General features: G+C 41.4%; 1 protein-coding gene across 2 annotated transcripts in view; it reads left to right on the top strand.

The window, feature by feature from the left end:
• MIGA1 (mitoguardin 1) overlaps positions 1–16,159 on the top strand; it is a 52,081-nt gene extending 35,922 nt beyond the window's left edge. For both annotated transcript variants that reach the window (XM_056845612.1, XM_056845611.1), the window contains 8 exons: positions 4,068–4,186; positions 4,309–4,381; positions 7,917–8,003; positions 9,580–9,678; positions 9,945–10,079; positions 14,308–14,361; positions 15,419–15,535; positions 15,708–16,159. In XM_056845612.1, the coding sequence (XP_056701590.1) occupies positions 4,068–4,186; positions 4,309–4,381; positions 7,917–8,003; positions 9,580–9,678; positions 9,945–10,079; positions 14,308–14,361; positions 15,419–15,535; positions 15,708–15,926 (903 nt within the window). In that variant the 3' untranslated portion in view covers positions 15,927–16,159. The remainder of the gene's footprint in view (positions 1–4,067; positions 4,187–4,308; positions 4,382–7,916; positions 8,004–9,579; positions 9,679–9,944; positions 10,080–14,307; positions 14,362–15,418; positions 15,536–15,707) is intronic.
• The last annotated feature ends 1,316 nt before the right edge of the window (positions 16,160–17,475 follow it).

The following is a 17,475-nucleotide window of genomic DNA, read 5'->3' as shown; positions in this document are numbered from 1 at the left end:
TTCGGTTCACCCTCAAACATGTACCCGGCAAGGAAAACGCCCTAGCCGACGCCCTCTCCCGACTGCCCCAGTACCGCAACGATTTTGACCGTCCTGTGGACTCTTTGTTCACTCCTGAGCAAAGGGGAGAGATCCCGGGTTTGGCGGTCTCCACCCGGTCTCAAACCCGCCACCCCAGTGGTCCCTCGCTCAAGGGAATCCCGGAGGCTTTCCAGCAGCGCCTCCGGGAAGCGTCCGTACAGGAAGCAGAGCAGCAGACGCTCCCTTCCGGTATGGAGCAGCGAGAGTCCTGGTGGGGGCAGGAAGGGAAACTCTATGTCCCAGCCTCTCTGCGCAGGGAGGTTTTGGAACTGGTCCACGGGGCCAAGCTGGCCGGTCACTTTGGGTTTGTCAAGACATTGCATTTGGTACGGCGGCAGTTCTGGTGGCCGGGCATGAGAGGGGATGTAGAATTGTACGTTCGCAGTTGTCCCACATGCGCCACCGCCAAAAACAGGGGGGGAAAAACCCCAGGGCTTCTGAAACCTCTGGAGATCCCCACCCGGCCATGGGAGGTGATCGCCATGGATTTCATCACCGATCTACCCCCCAGCAGGGGCAAGACCGTACTGTGGGTTGTTACGGACCTCTTTTCCAAGCAGGTCCACTTTGTCCCCTGCGCTGGGCTCCCGTCAGCGCAGGGGTTGGCCAAAATGTTCGTCGCCCATGTCCTACGGCTTCACTCGATTCCTAGGAAGGTCCTCTCCGACAGAGGGGCCCAGTTCGTTGCCAAATTCTGGCGAGCCTTCCTGAAGCTTATGGGGGTGGGGGAACAGGGTCTCTCGTCTGCCTACCACCCGCAAACTGATGGCCAAACCGAACGGGTGAATGCCGTGGTCGAGTGCTATCTCAGATGCTATGTTAATTACCATCAGGATGACTGGGTGGACCTGTTACCCTTCGCTGAATACGCATACAACAATGCCCCCCACTCCTCCACGGGGTTTAGTCCGTTCCGTGTAGTATACGGAACCGACTTCGGCCCTTTCGGTGCCGCCCCCGTTTCCCCCGAACTCGAGGCAGTGCCCGAGATGCAGGAATGGGTGCAGGCGGTCAGTTCCACTTGGCCCTGGCTACAGAAGAACCTTGAACGGGCCAAGAGGAAATACAAAGAACAGGCTGACAAACACCGGTCACAGGGATGGGAACTCCGGGTGGGAGAACAGGTTTATCTTTCCACGAAGAATTTGCGTTCCCTCCGACCCTGTAAAAAACTCAGCGACCGCTATGTGGGCCCCTTCCCCATTACTCGGGTGATTAACGAGGTAACTGCGGAGCTGGATCTTCCCAAAACCCTTCGCGGGGTACACCCCGTTTTTCACATCAGTCTGCTCAAGCCGTTCGTCTCCGCTCCCCAGTTCCACCCCCCTTCTAAACCAGAAGTGCCCACTGTTGTGGGTGGGGATACCCACATGGAAGTGTCCAAGGTCTTGGATTCCAAGTGGAAAAAGGGAAAGCTGTTTTACTTTGTTCGGTGGAAACATCTAGGCCCCGCGCACGATGAATGGGTTGCAGCCCCCCACATGGCCGCCCCCCGGCTCGTACACGAATTCCATTGCGCTTATCCCGAGAAGCCTCGACCTCCCGAACTCGCGGGAGGAGGGCCATCTGGTTTTGGCTCCTATCTGTTTCTCTCTCCCCCTCTTTGAACTCGTACAAGCAGTTCGCACCTCTGTGTATCTTCCTGAGTCCCCCGCCTCGTCCTTCTTGCCCAGGTGCCACCTCTCCTCCCCTGCTGTGCCTTCTGCCTTCACTCCCTCGGGCTGATTCCGGCCTTAAAATGCAGATAGCCCTCACTGTCTCTCTAGGACTGTTTGATGTTTTATGCTGCACCGGTTTGCCTTGTAACCTCCCATGTCTCCCATGCGTGTGAACCTTCATGCCCTGTAGTAGATAAATACTGTAACCCCGATAAGCTAGTCACTCGCAACTTTGATTCCATGAGCCTGTCTTCTCTATTTGAAGCCTTCAATAAATCTTTTGTTTCTGCATTCAAGTCTGAGCAATTGATTTGGCGAAGTTTGCCCAACTAGCTGGGGACTCTCACATTGTTGCCTTAAACAAATCAGCCTGAAGACATAATTCAGTTTTTTGGAGATCCTGAAGCATTACCCTATTGAAATTTGTGGTCTCTAATTAAATAGATATTCCCAAATCTGGTACGGCTGTGTGTGATGCCACAAAGAGAAATAACTCCAAAGCCTAGATTTATTTGCTGGTGGTTATGAAAAGATCTGACCTGGATAGCCTTAGGCTAGCCTGATCTCATCACATCTCAGGAGCTAAGCCCTGGTTAGTATTTGGATGGGAGACCTTCATGAAATACCAGGGTCGTGACGTGAAGGCAGACAATAGCAAACCACCTCTGAACGTCTCTTGCCTTGAAAACCCTACAAGGTTGCCATCTTATACCATTTTGTATCATCTGTGACTTGATGGTACAAAAAATAAAGGAAAAGAGGGATGTGTTTAGAAGATGTTATTTTCTTGTTCCTTAGGCAAAAGTAAAACCCTTTTTCCTTTGCAGAAATTGTCAGATCTCACCTAAATAAGCTTAGATCTAGGAGAATAAAGTACTTTGTCATAGGAATCCTGGGTAGATGGCTGATTTGGGAGTGTTCACTGTGTACATCTGAGCCTGGTCAATAACAGAAATGATCAGTGATGTGAATTTAGTGGCAGAAGGCAGCATCCATGCTTCCCTACAACAGAAATAATGGCCTACTTGTTCTTCTGTTGGACTACTTAACCCAGGCACACACTACTCTCTGCATATATCAGCAAATAGCTCTAAAGAGAGACCCGGTGAGCTACCTCTAGAAGGCCAAGGAACCCTTTTCTTTGTTCCTTTTTTTTTTTTTTAAAGAACAAGTCTATTTTTATTGTGGGGGAGTTCTCAAATGCTTTGATTCTGAAGACATTCATACATCACGATCCTAACGTGTTTACTGGGAAATAAGGTTAGCTTAAACATAATTACAGGTAAGTATGTTTAGAGTGTGAGAGTCCTTTTGTATCCAGTGCCATGAAAACTGGCTTTTTAAAAAATGACAAGGAATAGGATTGTTGTGTTTAAAGTATTTGGAATATGAACTTTGGAAGAGCATTTTAGTGACACGGGTTACAAAGAAAACACTGAACTGCCAGGAGTTGGTCTCCATGGTATGCAGTTTTTGAAGTGTCCTTACTCTGTTAGCACTGGCTTAACCATGTTCACTTTAGTGTTATCCATATCTTTCCAGGTATCTAGTAACCACACAGTGTATGGCTAAAAAGCATTGGAATTATGACTATTATGTATATTTTTAAAAGTCCTTTCTAGCATAGAAAGCTTGGATTTTCTTTTTGATGTCCAGGAACTTGTCCTGCCTTAAAATTGTATAGATCCTCATTCATCTATTCTTAAACCCCCTCCCCAGTAAAATATAACTAGAAGAATGCTTGTAAATTATTTCCCCTTCTGTGTACATCTTGGCTTTTCTGGTATGTGCCACAAAAGCAGTTGTACGTTCATCAGAGCTCAGCTGTTGCAGCAAACCATTAATGTGATGCAACAGCTAATGAAGACTCTTAACATTCTATTATTTCTCAAGTCTCCGTCATGTTTCTGTGTAGCATCTTACAAATTTTAATTGAAAACAGGTGATGGATTCAGGACATATTAATGTAATTGTGAAAGATAAAATACTAAATGGGTTAGTGTTTAACCAGCAGCTTTATAATGCAGTCTCCCCACCCCCTACCCTGTAATCTTAAATTATATGAATGCTGGCTAATATATTTCTACTTCTCTGGGCTATATTTCAATATAGACCTATGTTCTACTCTTCTGTCTGTTTAATCAAAGCATTAATAGAATAACAATCTGTGTATACTATAGTTTTTCTTTCACATTTTTTTCGAGATTTTATAGATTAAGTGATATTGAAAATATGTCTTTCAAAGCAATGCCATACTACTGCTCACTTACAACATTTGTAAAAGTCTTTTAGGGAATTAGCTAAAAAACCTTGAACAAACTGTTCTAGCTTGCAGAGCACAAAGAGAGCCGAAACACCTACCATCTGGATTCCCTTTGCCATTGCCCATTATATGAAGAAGCAATGCAGTTGGCAGAAGAGGGCAAGATTTATTCTCGAGTCTTAAGGTACAACATATTGTAATCTTTTATAATATTAATTGTTCAGTTTCTGAACAACAATTTCTAGACTTGCTTGTACTAAAATTTAAGACTGCCTCTGATTCAAATCTTTATTCCATTGTGCATAGGACTGAAATGTTGGAGTGCCTGGGGGACAGTGATTTTCTTGCTAAACTCCATTGTATCCGACAGGCTTTTCAGGTAAAGTTTAGTTTTCGAAGGGCATGTTGTTCTTTTATGTTACTTGACCTCTTTATTACATAAAGTGATCATTGGCAGCAGGGTTCAACATCACTCTCTTGAACTATGTTGCCAAGTGCATTTGTTAACTAGACTAGCTTCACAAACAAGTGGTTTCTTCAGGAATAGCAACTTTTTTATGTAGGACAGTGAGGAAACAAAAAATCCAAAAGACTAGCTGTAGGATTGTTTTGTACGCCAGGTTATCATCTGAGATTTAAATTTCAAGGTCCACAAGGGATCCTGGATTGTATAGCTCATATTGCATGGTGCAACGGCTTGCGGAAGAAAACCCTGTGGTAACTAAGCAGTAGCCAGACTTTTAGGCCTCATATTTAAGGCAGTGAGAAGTATTTATTGCTTTTGGGATAATGATGATTCCCCACTTCCTTTTTCACTTAACCAAGCGGCTCCTTCTCCTTCTTTATTTCTCTGACTGTCCCCCCTCCCCAGATGTTAAAATGTATATAGATGTATTCTGACTCAGCATAGGAAGTTGAGGAATTGAAGAACCCTTCGTTGGTATATGCCTGAAGATGGCACACGAGAGGCTGATATTAATTCACAACACAGACTGTTTTATTTCACTCTTAGGGGAAATGGTCAAGTCAGACAAGAGGTTTCAGTTTTAAACTTTGCAGGTGAAAGGGCAACGGGAATGAGGGAAACGTTTATAACTATATACAATAGAAAGTTTATCACAAAAATATAGCTGTTTTGTTCTACCAGCAGGTGTTTGTAATGTTGAGAGATCACTTCACTGTCACTCCTTAGTTAAACAGGCGTAAGCTTATTTGACACAAAGTGTATAAAGTCTGTGGCAGCAGGAACATACACACAAGTTCCAATTTGTGGCTCCCCATGCTGGGTCCACATGGCTCTCCATATCTGGAAATGACACCATCCTTTGAGAGCCATGATCAGGGTGCTATTATTATTTATTGATAATCTAATGTGTGAGTTCTCCTACCTTGTCCGTTGGAGAAGGTTCCGTATTGCTTACGCGTCACCTCTTTTCTGCCTATCTTTTGTCTACCCTTCTCTTTTCTTCCTCCTCTTTCCTGTTCTTTTTTCAGACGCTTGGCCTCAGTAACCAGAGTCATGGAATGCCGCTCGCTTCCCTCTCTGTCTCCACGCCAGCCCGCCAGGGCTTTTAGGCTACAGACCCAGGCTCCTCCTCGGCCAGCGTCCCCTTACGCTTATATCTACATACTCCCTCGCATTATCTGTCCCACCCACCAATTATCTACACGTGCCCGCTCGTCCCTTGCGTTTTCCCGTGCATCTCCGTCTTGTACACCAGAGGAGACCTTTCTGTTTCTGTTCCCTCTGCCTATTCTCGTCCTGGCCTTGACTTATTTGTTTCTCCATAGGTAACCTGTCCACCCCCTCCACCTCTTCGTTCTGCTTCTCTTCTTTGCCTCCACTTTGTTTCCCCTGCTGTTCCTCCTGCTCTCTGTTCTTTCTCAACTCCCCATCCCACCACCGAGTAGCAGACCCGCCCTGGTATTTCTCCTCCCGAGGAGTGCCAGAAGCGGCACATAATGTTTTAATTATTTATATGATAGTTATGATTTTAACTATCAGCCATCCTGAGCCCGGTTTTAGTCAGGAAGGGCTGGATAAAAATATAATTAATAGAAGAAGAAGAAGAGTTGGGTTTTGTATGCCGACTTTCTCTACCACATAAGGGAAAATCAAACCGGCTTACAATCACCTTCCCTTCCCCACAACAGGTGAGGCTGAGAGAGCTGTGACTAGCCCAAGGTCACCCAGCTGACTTCATGTGGAGGATTGGGGAAACCAACCAAGTTTACCAGTGTAGCATCCGTCACTCATGTGGAGGAGTGGGGAATTAAACCCGGTTCTCCAGATTAGAGTCCACCACTCCAAACCACCGCTCTTAACCACTACACCATGCTGGCTCTTTAATAAATAAATGTTCCTCCTTTTCCTAGGAACTATTTCCCTCGGGGAAGAACTACCAGTTTCACTACCCTATTTCAGGATCCTCCTCAATCCTACACTCATCTCCTCCATTCCCCCTCCTTCATTCCTAACTGCCACTCTCCCAGGTCAACAGTAGAATTCTTTTTAATTCTGTTAATCAGCATTCCCAGACCATTATATTGCATCTGCAGTTAGTTGTCCATTACAGGGATGCATAAAGATTGCTGTTTCAGTGCATCCTCTGAATGACCAAGAGGTACTGGAAACAATACTTCTGATGCATTTCTGCAGAAATAAACCATCTCAGAAGCAATAAACTTCTGAATAACACTGCCAGGAGGCAACAACACAAGAAAGCTTCTGCTTCTATGCTCTGTTGTTGGCCCTCCAGAATAACTCATTGGCCACTAAGTGAGACACAATGCTGGACTAGATGGACCACTGGTCTGGTCCAGTAAGGGCTCTTCTTATGTTAATAGATACTTCTGAACATGCTTAGCAGTGTCCAATTTTTTATGAGCTCAACAAGGCATCCATTGTTGACCACCCTCTACTGCCAATTTGCTTTTTTGCTTAGGAAATTGAGGATTGGTAGGGGGTGCTGATTAGTGTGAGCCTATTATAAGGCTGGCACACACTTAGGTGAAGCCATGGGCTTGAGAATGAGCCCTCCAAACTTTAGAAGCACCACAAGTTACTGCCAACTCTTCTTTTCCAGCATGCACAAAAGACTTGAGGAAAGGTTTCTCGCATGTTGCTCTAAGGACATTGCTATTCAGAAACCTAACATATTTGTAAGAAATGGCTATTCAAGTTGCCAGAGGAAATTCCCCCTACCATGGACAGCACTAGTTCCCTTCTCTGAGTTCTCCACTTTAACACTGAGCAGCCAAAGTATCACAAAAGACTGCTTCTACCTGCTCCAAAGTCCAGTGTAGTATGAGAGACCCCAGTCTTTCCCTAAGATCTTAAATACATTCTGGGATTGTAGGTGAAATTCCTCATGTTGTGCTGAATTTTGGAATAGATATAGGTAGCAAAAGAGACTTGTTCGACCTGCTCCAAAGCTCAGTGAAACATGTGAAAACTCAGAGAAGAAATCTGCATGTTGTCCAAGGCTGGGGAACTTGCCCTTAGCAACTTGTTTTGTGGACAACTGTCTTCAGAATATAGTGGCTTTATAATAATTGCCAATTATGTCATATTACAGTCCTCTGCTCTTAACCACTACATCACACTGGCTAAATCCTACTTCGATTTCATCATCCCTTCTTGCTAAGGATTTTTTTTTCATGTTATATGTTTGTGGAAGCTTGACTATTAAGATGATTGGTAAATGCCATCAACACATTTGCCCAAATTTGTCTTGAACAAACAAATAAGTTTTCTATATGGCCTCATGTGAAAACACCCAGGATAATTGCCTTTAATGGGTGATCTTGTTTTAGCAGAATTCTTAATGTGTAATGCACTGTAATAAAGCATTGCTTTACTTAATCTGTTTTTACACATTTCTAGCTTTATAACATCTGGTGATTCATTCCAGGTAATTCTCTCAGATACTGCCAATAGATTATTTCTGGCTGAAAATGGAAGAAAAATTCTGTCTGCTTTAATCGTGACAGCAAGAAAGGTAAACTTTTTTTTCTTATAGCCCTTTATATGGATGCTTCATATGCAAAGTGTTTTACTGTCCTAGCAGTCCTCACAACAATCTCAAGTGGCAGGAAACATACAGTGCTGTTTTGCAGGTAGACCAGTAAGGGAGGCTGAAAGCCAGTTAGGACTGGATATGTAAAATTTACAGAAATGTGGATGCTATCAAATATTGGGGGTGGGATTTTAGGGGAAATTGAAATATATTTTTCAAGTCAATAAATTCATTTTACCATTTAACAACATAAATGCATCATTTATAACTTAGTATATAACTAGGGATTTTCAGTCTTTGTTAAGTTGTGGGCCTCTTCAAGCTGGTCCCTGAAAAAAGTAGCATTTTCCCCTCCCCTTGAGATTTGTTATTTTTTTTCTACATAGGATAGTAAGTATAACAACAAACTCCATGTAACCATACCACCTACCAAGATACAACATCTAGCCAGGAATGTGGCAATTTTGGGCTACCCCCAGAGTGCCAATATGCATCACTCTCAGCCAGACCTATGTGGCTAAATCTGGCAGGATACCAATGTACTCATAAAAGAAGGTTTTTTAATGAATAAGCCTTAGATGCAAATCTGAGGTAGTAGATTTAATGGATGAAAGCCAATGTGGTGTAGTGGTTATAGTGCCAAAAAAAATTTAATGAACAATTTTATTTTGCCTTTGGGACAAGTGTGTTGGGGTATTCACTTCCAAGTTCCACTGGGAATGGGTAGAATCTAGGTTGTGTTTTATTTGGCTTCTTTAACAGTTGTATATAATGGTATTTCTAGGGACAGTTTCTGAGGACTGGAGCAGAGAAAGCAGCAGGGGTGGAAGCAACCAAAGTCTCAGGACCAAAACAGAGATTAGACAGTGCTTGTTATTAATATTTAAATTATTGATACAGTATTTATGATTTTAATTGTAATAACTCTATGTTGTTAGCCACCCTGAGCCTGGCTTTAGTCAGGAAGGGTGGGGTACAAGATCATCATCACCACCACCAGTTTCCCCCAGAAAACATCATGCTGCCAGCCCAACAGCCATTGCTCGGAGTGGCAGCAGGAAACAGGTGTGAATCCTCTGCCCCCACTGAGTGCCTGGCAACCCTGGCTGTCTTGTTTCTGAAGAGATTTCAGTTCATTAATTTCAGATCTGACAGTGTGGAGTTATCTTCAATCAGATATTAAATGTATTGGCCCAAACCAAGCAATCTTTACAAACACAAGCTTTTCTTGTGTACTCTTATTTGTGTATAGACCTTCACATTAACTTCTATCTCTGTGACAGTTCTGCATACCCATATCTGTAGTCTGCATTTAACACTAAAATTGATGGGATACCTACAGAGGAGCTTTATGTTCTCATGAGAGTGCACACAGAGGTTTGAATTGGAGCCAGGTATTCAGTTTTGAGATTAATTTATTATGCATTTTTTTCTGTTTGAATTCAAAGCAATTAGTTCAAATTCAAAAGAGTTAATTCAAAATAATTAGTTTTTAAAAGTTAAGATCTAAAGGGAGTCATTCTTAATTTTCATGCTACTTCTTGGCCTGTCTTCATAGAATCCAAAGAAGTTTGAGGAAGTCTTTGATGAGATGATTTCCTTCTTAGAGCAAGCAGATCACTGGTCTATTACTGAAATGGAGCTTGCTGCTTGGGGAGTAAGTGTGTGCTGCTCTTCCAGATCTCTTAAGCTGTTTGTAATTGTTAACTGTTGTTTTTTTTACTGTGTTTATAAAACGTCCGTTTCCTTACTGATCTTTACTTAGTTCAGCACTTTAGTAGCCTTTTGTTAGTTTAAATAAAAAAATTATTAAAAACCAACAAGACCACCTGGAATTTCTTGTGGAGATCAGAATATTGTGTTATTATTTAATTAATTCTGCAAATATGTTCAGTAACTTCAGTTATTGTGATCCTAATACAGGTGAAACATTTAAATTTCTATGATGTTGTTCTGGACTTTATATTTATGGATTCATTTGAAGATTTAGAAAATCCACCTATGTCTATACAGAATGTGGTTAACAACCATTGGCTAAATTCTTCCTTTAAAGAAACTGTAAGTGGCTATTTTTTTACTCAACACTTTGATATTTTAATATGATTGTTGCAGAATATGTGGTCAATATTTGCATTCCTCTGAGCACTGTTAGGGACCTTTAAGCTTAGGTTTGCCATCTGTAGATTGGATTGCTCCAATCCTTATTAGGACAAAACTGCTTAGCTGTGTCAAAAACTATTTAAACTATGTTTCTTTCTTAAGGTTGTTTTTTTAACAATGTGGTCAAAACAAAAGTATGTATGGTTTTATTTTAAGGTCTCAAATAGTTTTGGCTTTAAAACATCTTTCAGCATGAAAAGTATTCCAGGGACATGTTGGCTTGAATTTAAACTATAATTGTATTAAATACAAAAATAGAAAGCATTTACTAACTTCTACATAACTTATTACAGAAGCCATATATTTCAGAAGGCAAAAACTTTAGTCCCTCGCAGGAACAAATACAAAGTTGTAGAGGGTGCCTGTTATCATTTTGGTGAATCAGTTAACACTATTTAAAAGAATGGAAGTTTCTGTGGTTAACAGAAATCATCCCCAAGCAAATTAACAGAGCAATCCTAAACAGATCGTGTGTGTAAGATTCCGTCAAGTCGCAGCTGGCTTATATTGACCCCAGCAAGAGGCTTTCAAGGCAAATGAGAAGCAGAGGTCGTTTGCTATTGCCTTCCTCTGCAGAGTCTTCCTTGGTGGTCTCCTTTCCAAGTACTGACCTTGCTTAGCTTCCAAGATCTGATGATACCGTGCTGCTTTCCCTCCCCCAATAAAATTACACCCTCTTAACTAAACACATTGACTTCACTGGACTTAGAAGGGTATAACTCTGTGTAGGATTTCTCTGTATAACATTCTAATTTAACTCCAGAATGTAAAAGTCCTACTCTTCATTTAAATACTTATTTGATCTTGTGCTTTACATAGTTCAGACATAACAATTCATTCTCCGTATATTGAAATTTCATAGGATTTAACTAATGTAAGAACAGTTGTATTATGTCAGTGGAGCCAAGAACCTTTGAATTTATAAGTAGCCAGATCCAGAAACTTCAAGGAATGCTGTACAGTTCTGTTCACTTGTATATACTAAAACATCTACAGTAGTGGATGTTCATCCAAAAACAATTGCCCTCTACTTTGCTACCAGTGCCAGAAGATAAGAGATATCTCCACGGCAAAATGAATACTGTTGAGAAATATGGCAAAGTGCTGTTGTAGTCCTGTTGACTTTATTTGGAACTATGAGAGAGTTATGCCTTGGTAGAGAATCTCCTTATACGGGGAACAATTATGTGCACACCCAGACTGTGTCCAGACCTGTAGATTTTCGTGCAATGCAATCTATTAATTATCTCTGATTCCCTCATTAATTGTCTCTAGTTTGAGAAGGTGTAGTTTCCCATGGTTAGTTTTCTCTACCTCTTGTTCATCATTTGAAAGCTGGTTGCTTATTAAAGAGCCACAAATCTTCCTGTGGTTTGGTCCATGCTGCATATCTTCCATGTCATAGTCTCACTCTTCCTCCCATTATTAAACACATTTAAAAAATGTTGAATTTGTATCTTTGTACTGTTCCCCATAAAACCTCCCTAATGTATTTTAACTGAAGGGAGGGGAAGTCTGATTCAACAATCAGACAGCCTATTGTGTTCATGGTTCTATTGTATTCATGAACTAGCTTTCCTGGATGAAGTGGATTGGTTGGATCTTTTTGAATCTGGGTTTAAGCCTGGTTATGGGTTGGAGCCCCGTGGCACAGAGTGGTAAGCTGCAGTACTGCAGTCCAAGCTCTGCTCATGACCTGAGTTCGATCCCGACAGAAGTCGGTTTCAGGTAACGTGCTCAAGGTTGACTCAGCCTTCCATCCTTCTGAGGTCGGTAAAATGAGTACCCAGCTTGCTGGAGGTAAAGGGAAGATGACTGGGGAAGTCACTGGCAAACCACCCCGTAAACAAAGTCTGCCTGGTAAACATCAGGATGTGACATCACCCCATGGGTCAGTAATGACCTGGTGCTTGCACAGGGGACCTTTACCTTTTACCTTTATGGGATGGAAACAGCCTTGGTTTCCCTGGTGATGACTTGTGCTGGGAGATGGGCATGAGGAGTGCCACCTTGTTAATTCCCCTGGATCCCTCAGTGGCTTTCAATACCATCTATCATGCTATCCCTTCAGAATGCCTTTCTGGGTTGGGATTGGGAGGCACCATTGTGCAGTGGTTCCACTCTTACCTGGAGGGTTGGTTTCTGAATGTAGTGCTGGGAGACTTCTGCTCAGCCTCTTGGCCTTTGGGGTCCTGCAAGGTTTCACCTTGTCCCCTATGCTCTTCAACACCTACATGAAACCACTAGGTAAGGTCATTCAGAGATTTGGACTAGGTTGTCATCATTATGTGAATGACTCTCAGCTCTATCTCATGCTTCCAGCTGATTCCAGGGAAGCTGTAGAAACTTTGAACCAGTGCCTGGAGGCAGTTCTGGAGTAGAATGCAGGCTAATAAACTGAAGCTTAATCCCAACAAGTGCTACTGGTGAGTGGAAGGTCTGACCCGAGATTTAAGGTGTCACACATTCTGGATGGAATTGCACTTCCCATAAAGTAACAGGTCTGTAGACTGGGGGTGCTCTTGGACCCAGGCCTACTGCTGGATAAGCAGATGGTAGCTATGGCCAGGAGTGTCGTTTACCAACTTGGACTGGTGAGCCAGTGGCAGCCTTTCCTGGACAGAAAAGATCTGGCCACTGTGGTGCCCTGTTTACATCTAGGTTAGATTACTACAATGCACTCTCGTGTTCAGAAACTTCAGTTGGGGCAAATGCTGCAGCCAGGATGCTGACTTGAGTGGGTCGTAGGGACCATATTATTTCAGTCTTGGCTCATCTACACTGGCTCCCAGTCTGTTTCTGGGTACAATTCAAGGTGCTAGTATTGACCTTTGAAGCCCTATATGGTTTGGGACATACATATCTGAAGGACTGTCTACTGTTTTATGTACCTTGCTTCAGGTGCCCCCACCTTCTGAGATTAAGCAGGTAGTAATGCTGGAGAGGGCCTTCTCAGATGTGGCACAAAAAACTCTGGAACTCTCTCCCCAGGGAGACTCATCTACACCATTCTATTGCCATCTTTTGGTAGCAGATGAAGATTTTTTTTGTTTGGCATTCCGTCATTGATCCCTCCTCCTTGAATGTTTTAATTGTTACTTTAATGTTTTGTTTTTGGCTCTGGTTTTAATTATTTTTGTTTTATTGGCTTTTAAAAAGTGATTTTGTTATGTATGTTTTAATTTGTTAGCCGCAGAAAGGCGGGGTATAAATTTTGTAAAATAAATAAATACTGTATTTGCTGATTTGTTGACATTTCTATTTGTTTTTAATAAACTTTAACAAGTGTATTTCCTTTCACAGAGGAAAGGGAAGGTGGAATAGTGGCAGTCTGGGGGTTAAAAGGAAGGGGGGGTGATATGGCTATACTAGAGACATAGGTTTGGGGATGTGAACCAGCACTGGAAATAGACCATAAGTATTGTACAATGTAAGTGGGACAAATTGTGTTGGGCTTTCCCACCCAGTGTGCAGCCCTGTGGAATGTATGGTACAAATAGGGTTGCCATCCTCCAAGTAGCACCTGGAGGTCTCCCGCTATTATAACTAATCTCTAGATGACCAAGATCAATCCCTCTGGAGAAAATGTCTGCTTTGGAGGGTATGGCATTATACCCTGCAGAGGTCCTTCCCCTCCCCAGACTCCATACTCTCCAGGCCCCACCCCCAAAATCTCCAGGTATTTCCCAGCCCCAAGTTAGCAACCCTAGGTACAAAGCAGATGTCAAAGATGCATATCATCAGGTAGGGTAGCTGTATTCCCAAAGCTACCTGTGAGAATACCACAGGGAAGTAAGTCTTATGCCCTGTATGTATGTTATATTTGATGCAGGTCAGGACATGAGTGAACTTGAATTGTCTTCATGCATCCACAGCTGCCCTTCAGCTTTGCAGGAAATGGCTTAGATTACAAGTGGAGTGCCTCCATAGCGATCAAGCAGCCATAAACAAAAGAGGAGGACATGGTTGTACCGTATCAATAAAAGCAAGCTTAGGGCTATTGTTTAACCTTGTGATAGTGATGTGTTAAAATTAGCTGCTCTTGATTAATTTACATTCTGGTTAATATTTATCAATAGAAAAGTTTTTTAAGGTACACAAATAACTTTAAAATGTTCTTATTTAGGCTGTGGCTTCAAGTTGTTGGTCTGTTCTGAAACAAAAAAAGCAGCAAATGAAGGTAAATAGTCTTCTAATTTTTATAGTTTTAGAGATAGAGATCATGTTTAGTACTGTCAGTTGTTACTTATGCAACTGGAAACTGTAATCTGTTTTTGCAATGTGTATCCCGCACAATTATAAACTGCCCAAGGCTTCAACCATACAAATACCATTTTTACAACTATAAACTTCAGGGATATTAAAAGATCTGCAATTTTTTACTGGAGCAAATGTTACTGTACACAATTAAGCAGTTGATTGTAAGTTGTGAAGCAAACCTGTGGCATCAAGTCAAAGAGTAATCAGTATAGAGAACATGCAGTCCCCACCATTGATGCATGGAACAGAAGTTGATTACTGGTGATTAACAGAAGATATATGACAACTCTACTGATTAACAGCCTGACCCAGTAGATCTGGTTGTAGAACATGGAAGTGAGACCTGCAGGATTCATTAATGTTTTTACTTCATGTATGGTACCTTTGTTCTTGGCGTTGGTTTATAATTGACTGGCATGATTTCAAAGTGTAAATACCTAACAGATGTCCTGCTGCATCAGACCATATCAGATCTAGTCCAGTATCCCATTTCATACATTGTCCAACCAGTTGTCATGAAGGGCCAATGAACAGAGCATCGAGGCCAGGGTGTTCTCCTAATGTTACCTACAGGAACTGGTGTTCAGAGGATTGCTGCATCTGGACATGGCTAATAGCTACTGGTGGACTTGTCTTCCATGAATCTAACTCAAGCTTGTTAGCAAATACTCTACACAGTAGTTATACCTAGCATAGCAAGCTTAAGCAGGATTGCTCAGAATCCTATTCAATCTTACTCAATGAGGCTCCCAGGAAAATAACTTTACTACTACACTGTTAAGATGGTGATTGGATGAGGCTGAACTGAGTATCACCTAATCTGAAAGGAATTATCCCCCCTCCTTGTTTCTCCCACTTTGAACACTTGATAATTGAAGAAGTTTGTTTAAATGACCGCTTAGCATCTTAATTTGATTTAACATTGATATTCAGAGGTAGAAATCAATTTATCTTTTCTGTGCTAATCATATCCTCAGGTGCATGATGGATTCTTTGCACATTTCTATGGTATTTGTGAACATATTAGTCCTGTTCTGGCATGGGGCTTTCTGGGTCCTCGAAACTCTTTGTATGAGTTCTGCAGCTTCTTTAAGGTATGCAGGTTTGTTATATTGATTGATTATGCATCAATTTAAAAAGGCAAAGACTGAATATGCATTAATTTAAAAAGGCAAAGACTAGAAAGAAACACAGTAGTATCATATGCTTCCAAAATTTTACCACTGATATTCAAATTAGTGTACTTTTTATTTATTTATTTCCTAGGATCAGGTTCTTTATTTCTTGAAGGACATTTTTGACTTTGAAAAGGTGCGATATTCAACAATAGAGAGTCTAGCTGAAGACCTAATGCAACTGCTGATTCATCATTCTGATCTTCTTCTGGCCTACCTTGGAGCTGAATCATTGAGACATGTTAGTGATTGTGTAAACGAGCATGGACAAAAAACGGCCAGCAACCTTTCGGATGCAAAAGCACAATAGGGTCCTTAAAAAACAACAACATGTGAGCACAATTCTTGCCTTTCTTTCCCTCAAGGAATTGCTTTTCCTCCTTCATTTTGAATAAGTATCAGCAAACCTACAATGTTGTTAAATATGGACTCAGGGAGGCTTTACAAATATGGAAATAACTGCTAAGAATATTACTGTATATATCTGCAAAGGGCATTTTGACTATCATTAGATTTATATCCCAGTTTGGTTTTTTTAAGAGTCAAGTAAAATGTATTTGTGAAAATGCTGTACTTTGCCACAGATATTATTTGTGATTAAAACTGATAACAGTATGGTAAATAAGCTTTTCTCAAAGTTTTATATTGTACAAATTACTCAGTTCAAAAGTCTCAGAAGTTCTAACTGGCCATCCCCTCCCCACCCCCAAAAAAAGTTATGCACTTTTCTTGATCTTTAGTGACATGTGCAATAAAATAACACTTGCAGTGACAATATATTTAACTTGCCTTGATATTGCATTTTAAGTGTTTAAGCTATCATTTTTAGTGAATGATGCAATGAATGCGTCCATCCATTGGGTAACAACAGATATTCTGTAAGCATTGTTATAATGAAATGCTCTTACACTTATGTTCACTGAAGTCTTACATTACACATTATTATGTGAGATCACTGTCTAGTGGGGCCTTAAAACAATGGTGTAAATGGTTTAACAATTAAATCCCCTTCATCTTTAGAGAGCATTTAATACTTTATGGGTTATGAATAAGCTTAGAGCCTTGTCTTGTTTGAATGTAGCATTTGAAGTATATTTTTAAGAAAAGATGTATGGCAAAAAGAACTGTGTTCATGCAGCAAAACTGAAATACATGTCTCTTTATCCTTTAAATCCAACTTGGTCTCTTATTATTATTATTATTTAAGCTGGGCTCCTAAAAATGTAGTCCTTTTCATATTGTGCGTGCACTATATAGAAAGTTCAGTATTTCTTCTGAATCTTACAAATGTTCAGATAAATTGTTTTCTGCCTATGATGTTTGTGACATACATGGCTACTATCATATGACTTGCCTCTGTGTTCCACAGTAGAATATGGTGAACATTTTGAGATGGGATGACCATAATAGTACACAGTATTCCAAATACAGCTGCCATAGAGATCTATACAAGGACGTTGCCATACTGGCTGTTCTGTTTTTCAGTCCCTTTCCTAATAATCTCCAGCATGGATTTTTCTTTTTTTCACTGCTGCCGTACACTGAGTAAGCCTTTTCATTCAGCTACAACTCCAGGATCTCTTTCCTAGTCAGTCACTATGTGTTGAGATTGCATAAGGGGGGTAGGGGGGCAGGAAGGTGGAACTGCCAGGAGTCCCTTGTATCATTTAAACGGTCAGTGCAACCTTGCTCTTCTAGCAGTGGTGCAGCAGCAACACAGTGTTAAATCACTGCAGCAAAATGAATGGAGCACGGCATGTATCATCTTGTTTTCCTTACCTATATATGCTTGTTGATTTCTATCTTTTTTTCCATGCAAGGAAGCTCAAAGTTGTCCATGTTTTGCCCAAAACCTGCAA

This window comes from Euleptes europaea, chromosome 2 (genome assembly GCF_029931775.1).
Source record: "Euleptes europaea isolate rEulEur1 chromosome 2, rEulEur1.hap1, whole genome shotgun sequence".
Classification (NCBI taxonomy): Eukaryota; Metazoa; Chordata; class Lepidosauria; order Squamata; family Sphaerodactylidae; genus Euleptes; species Euleptes europaea.
Note: the sequence above shows the minus strand (reverse complement) of the source record. Positions and strands in the feature narration are given on the sequence as shown.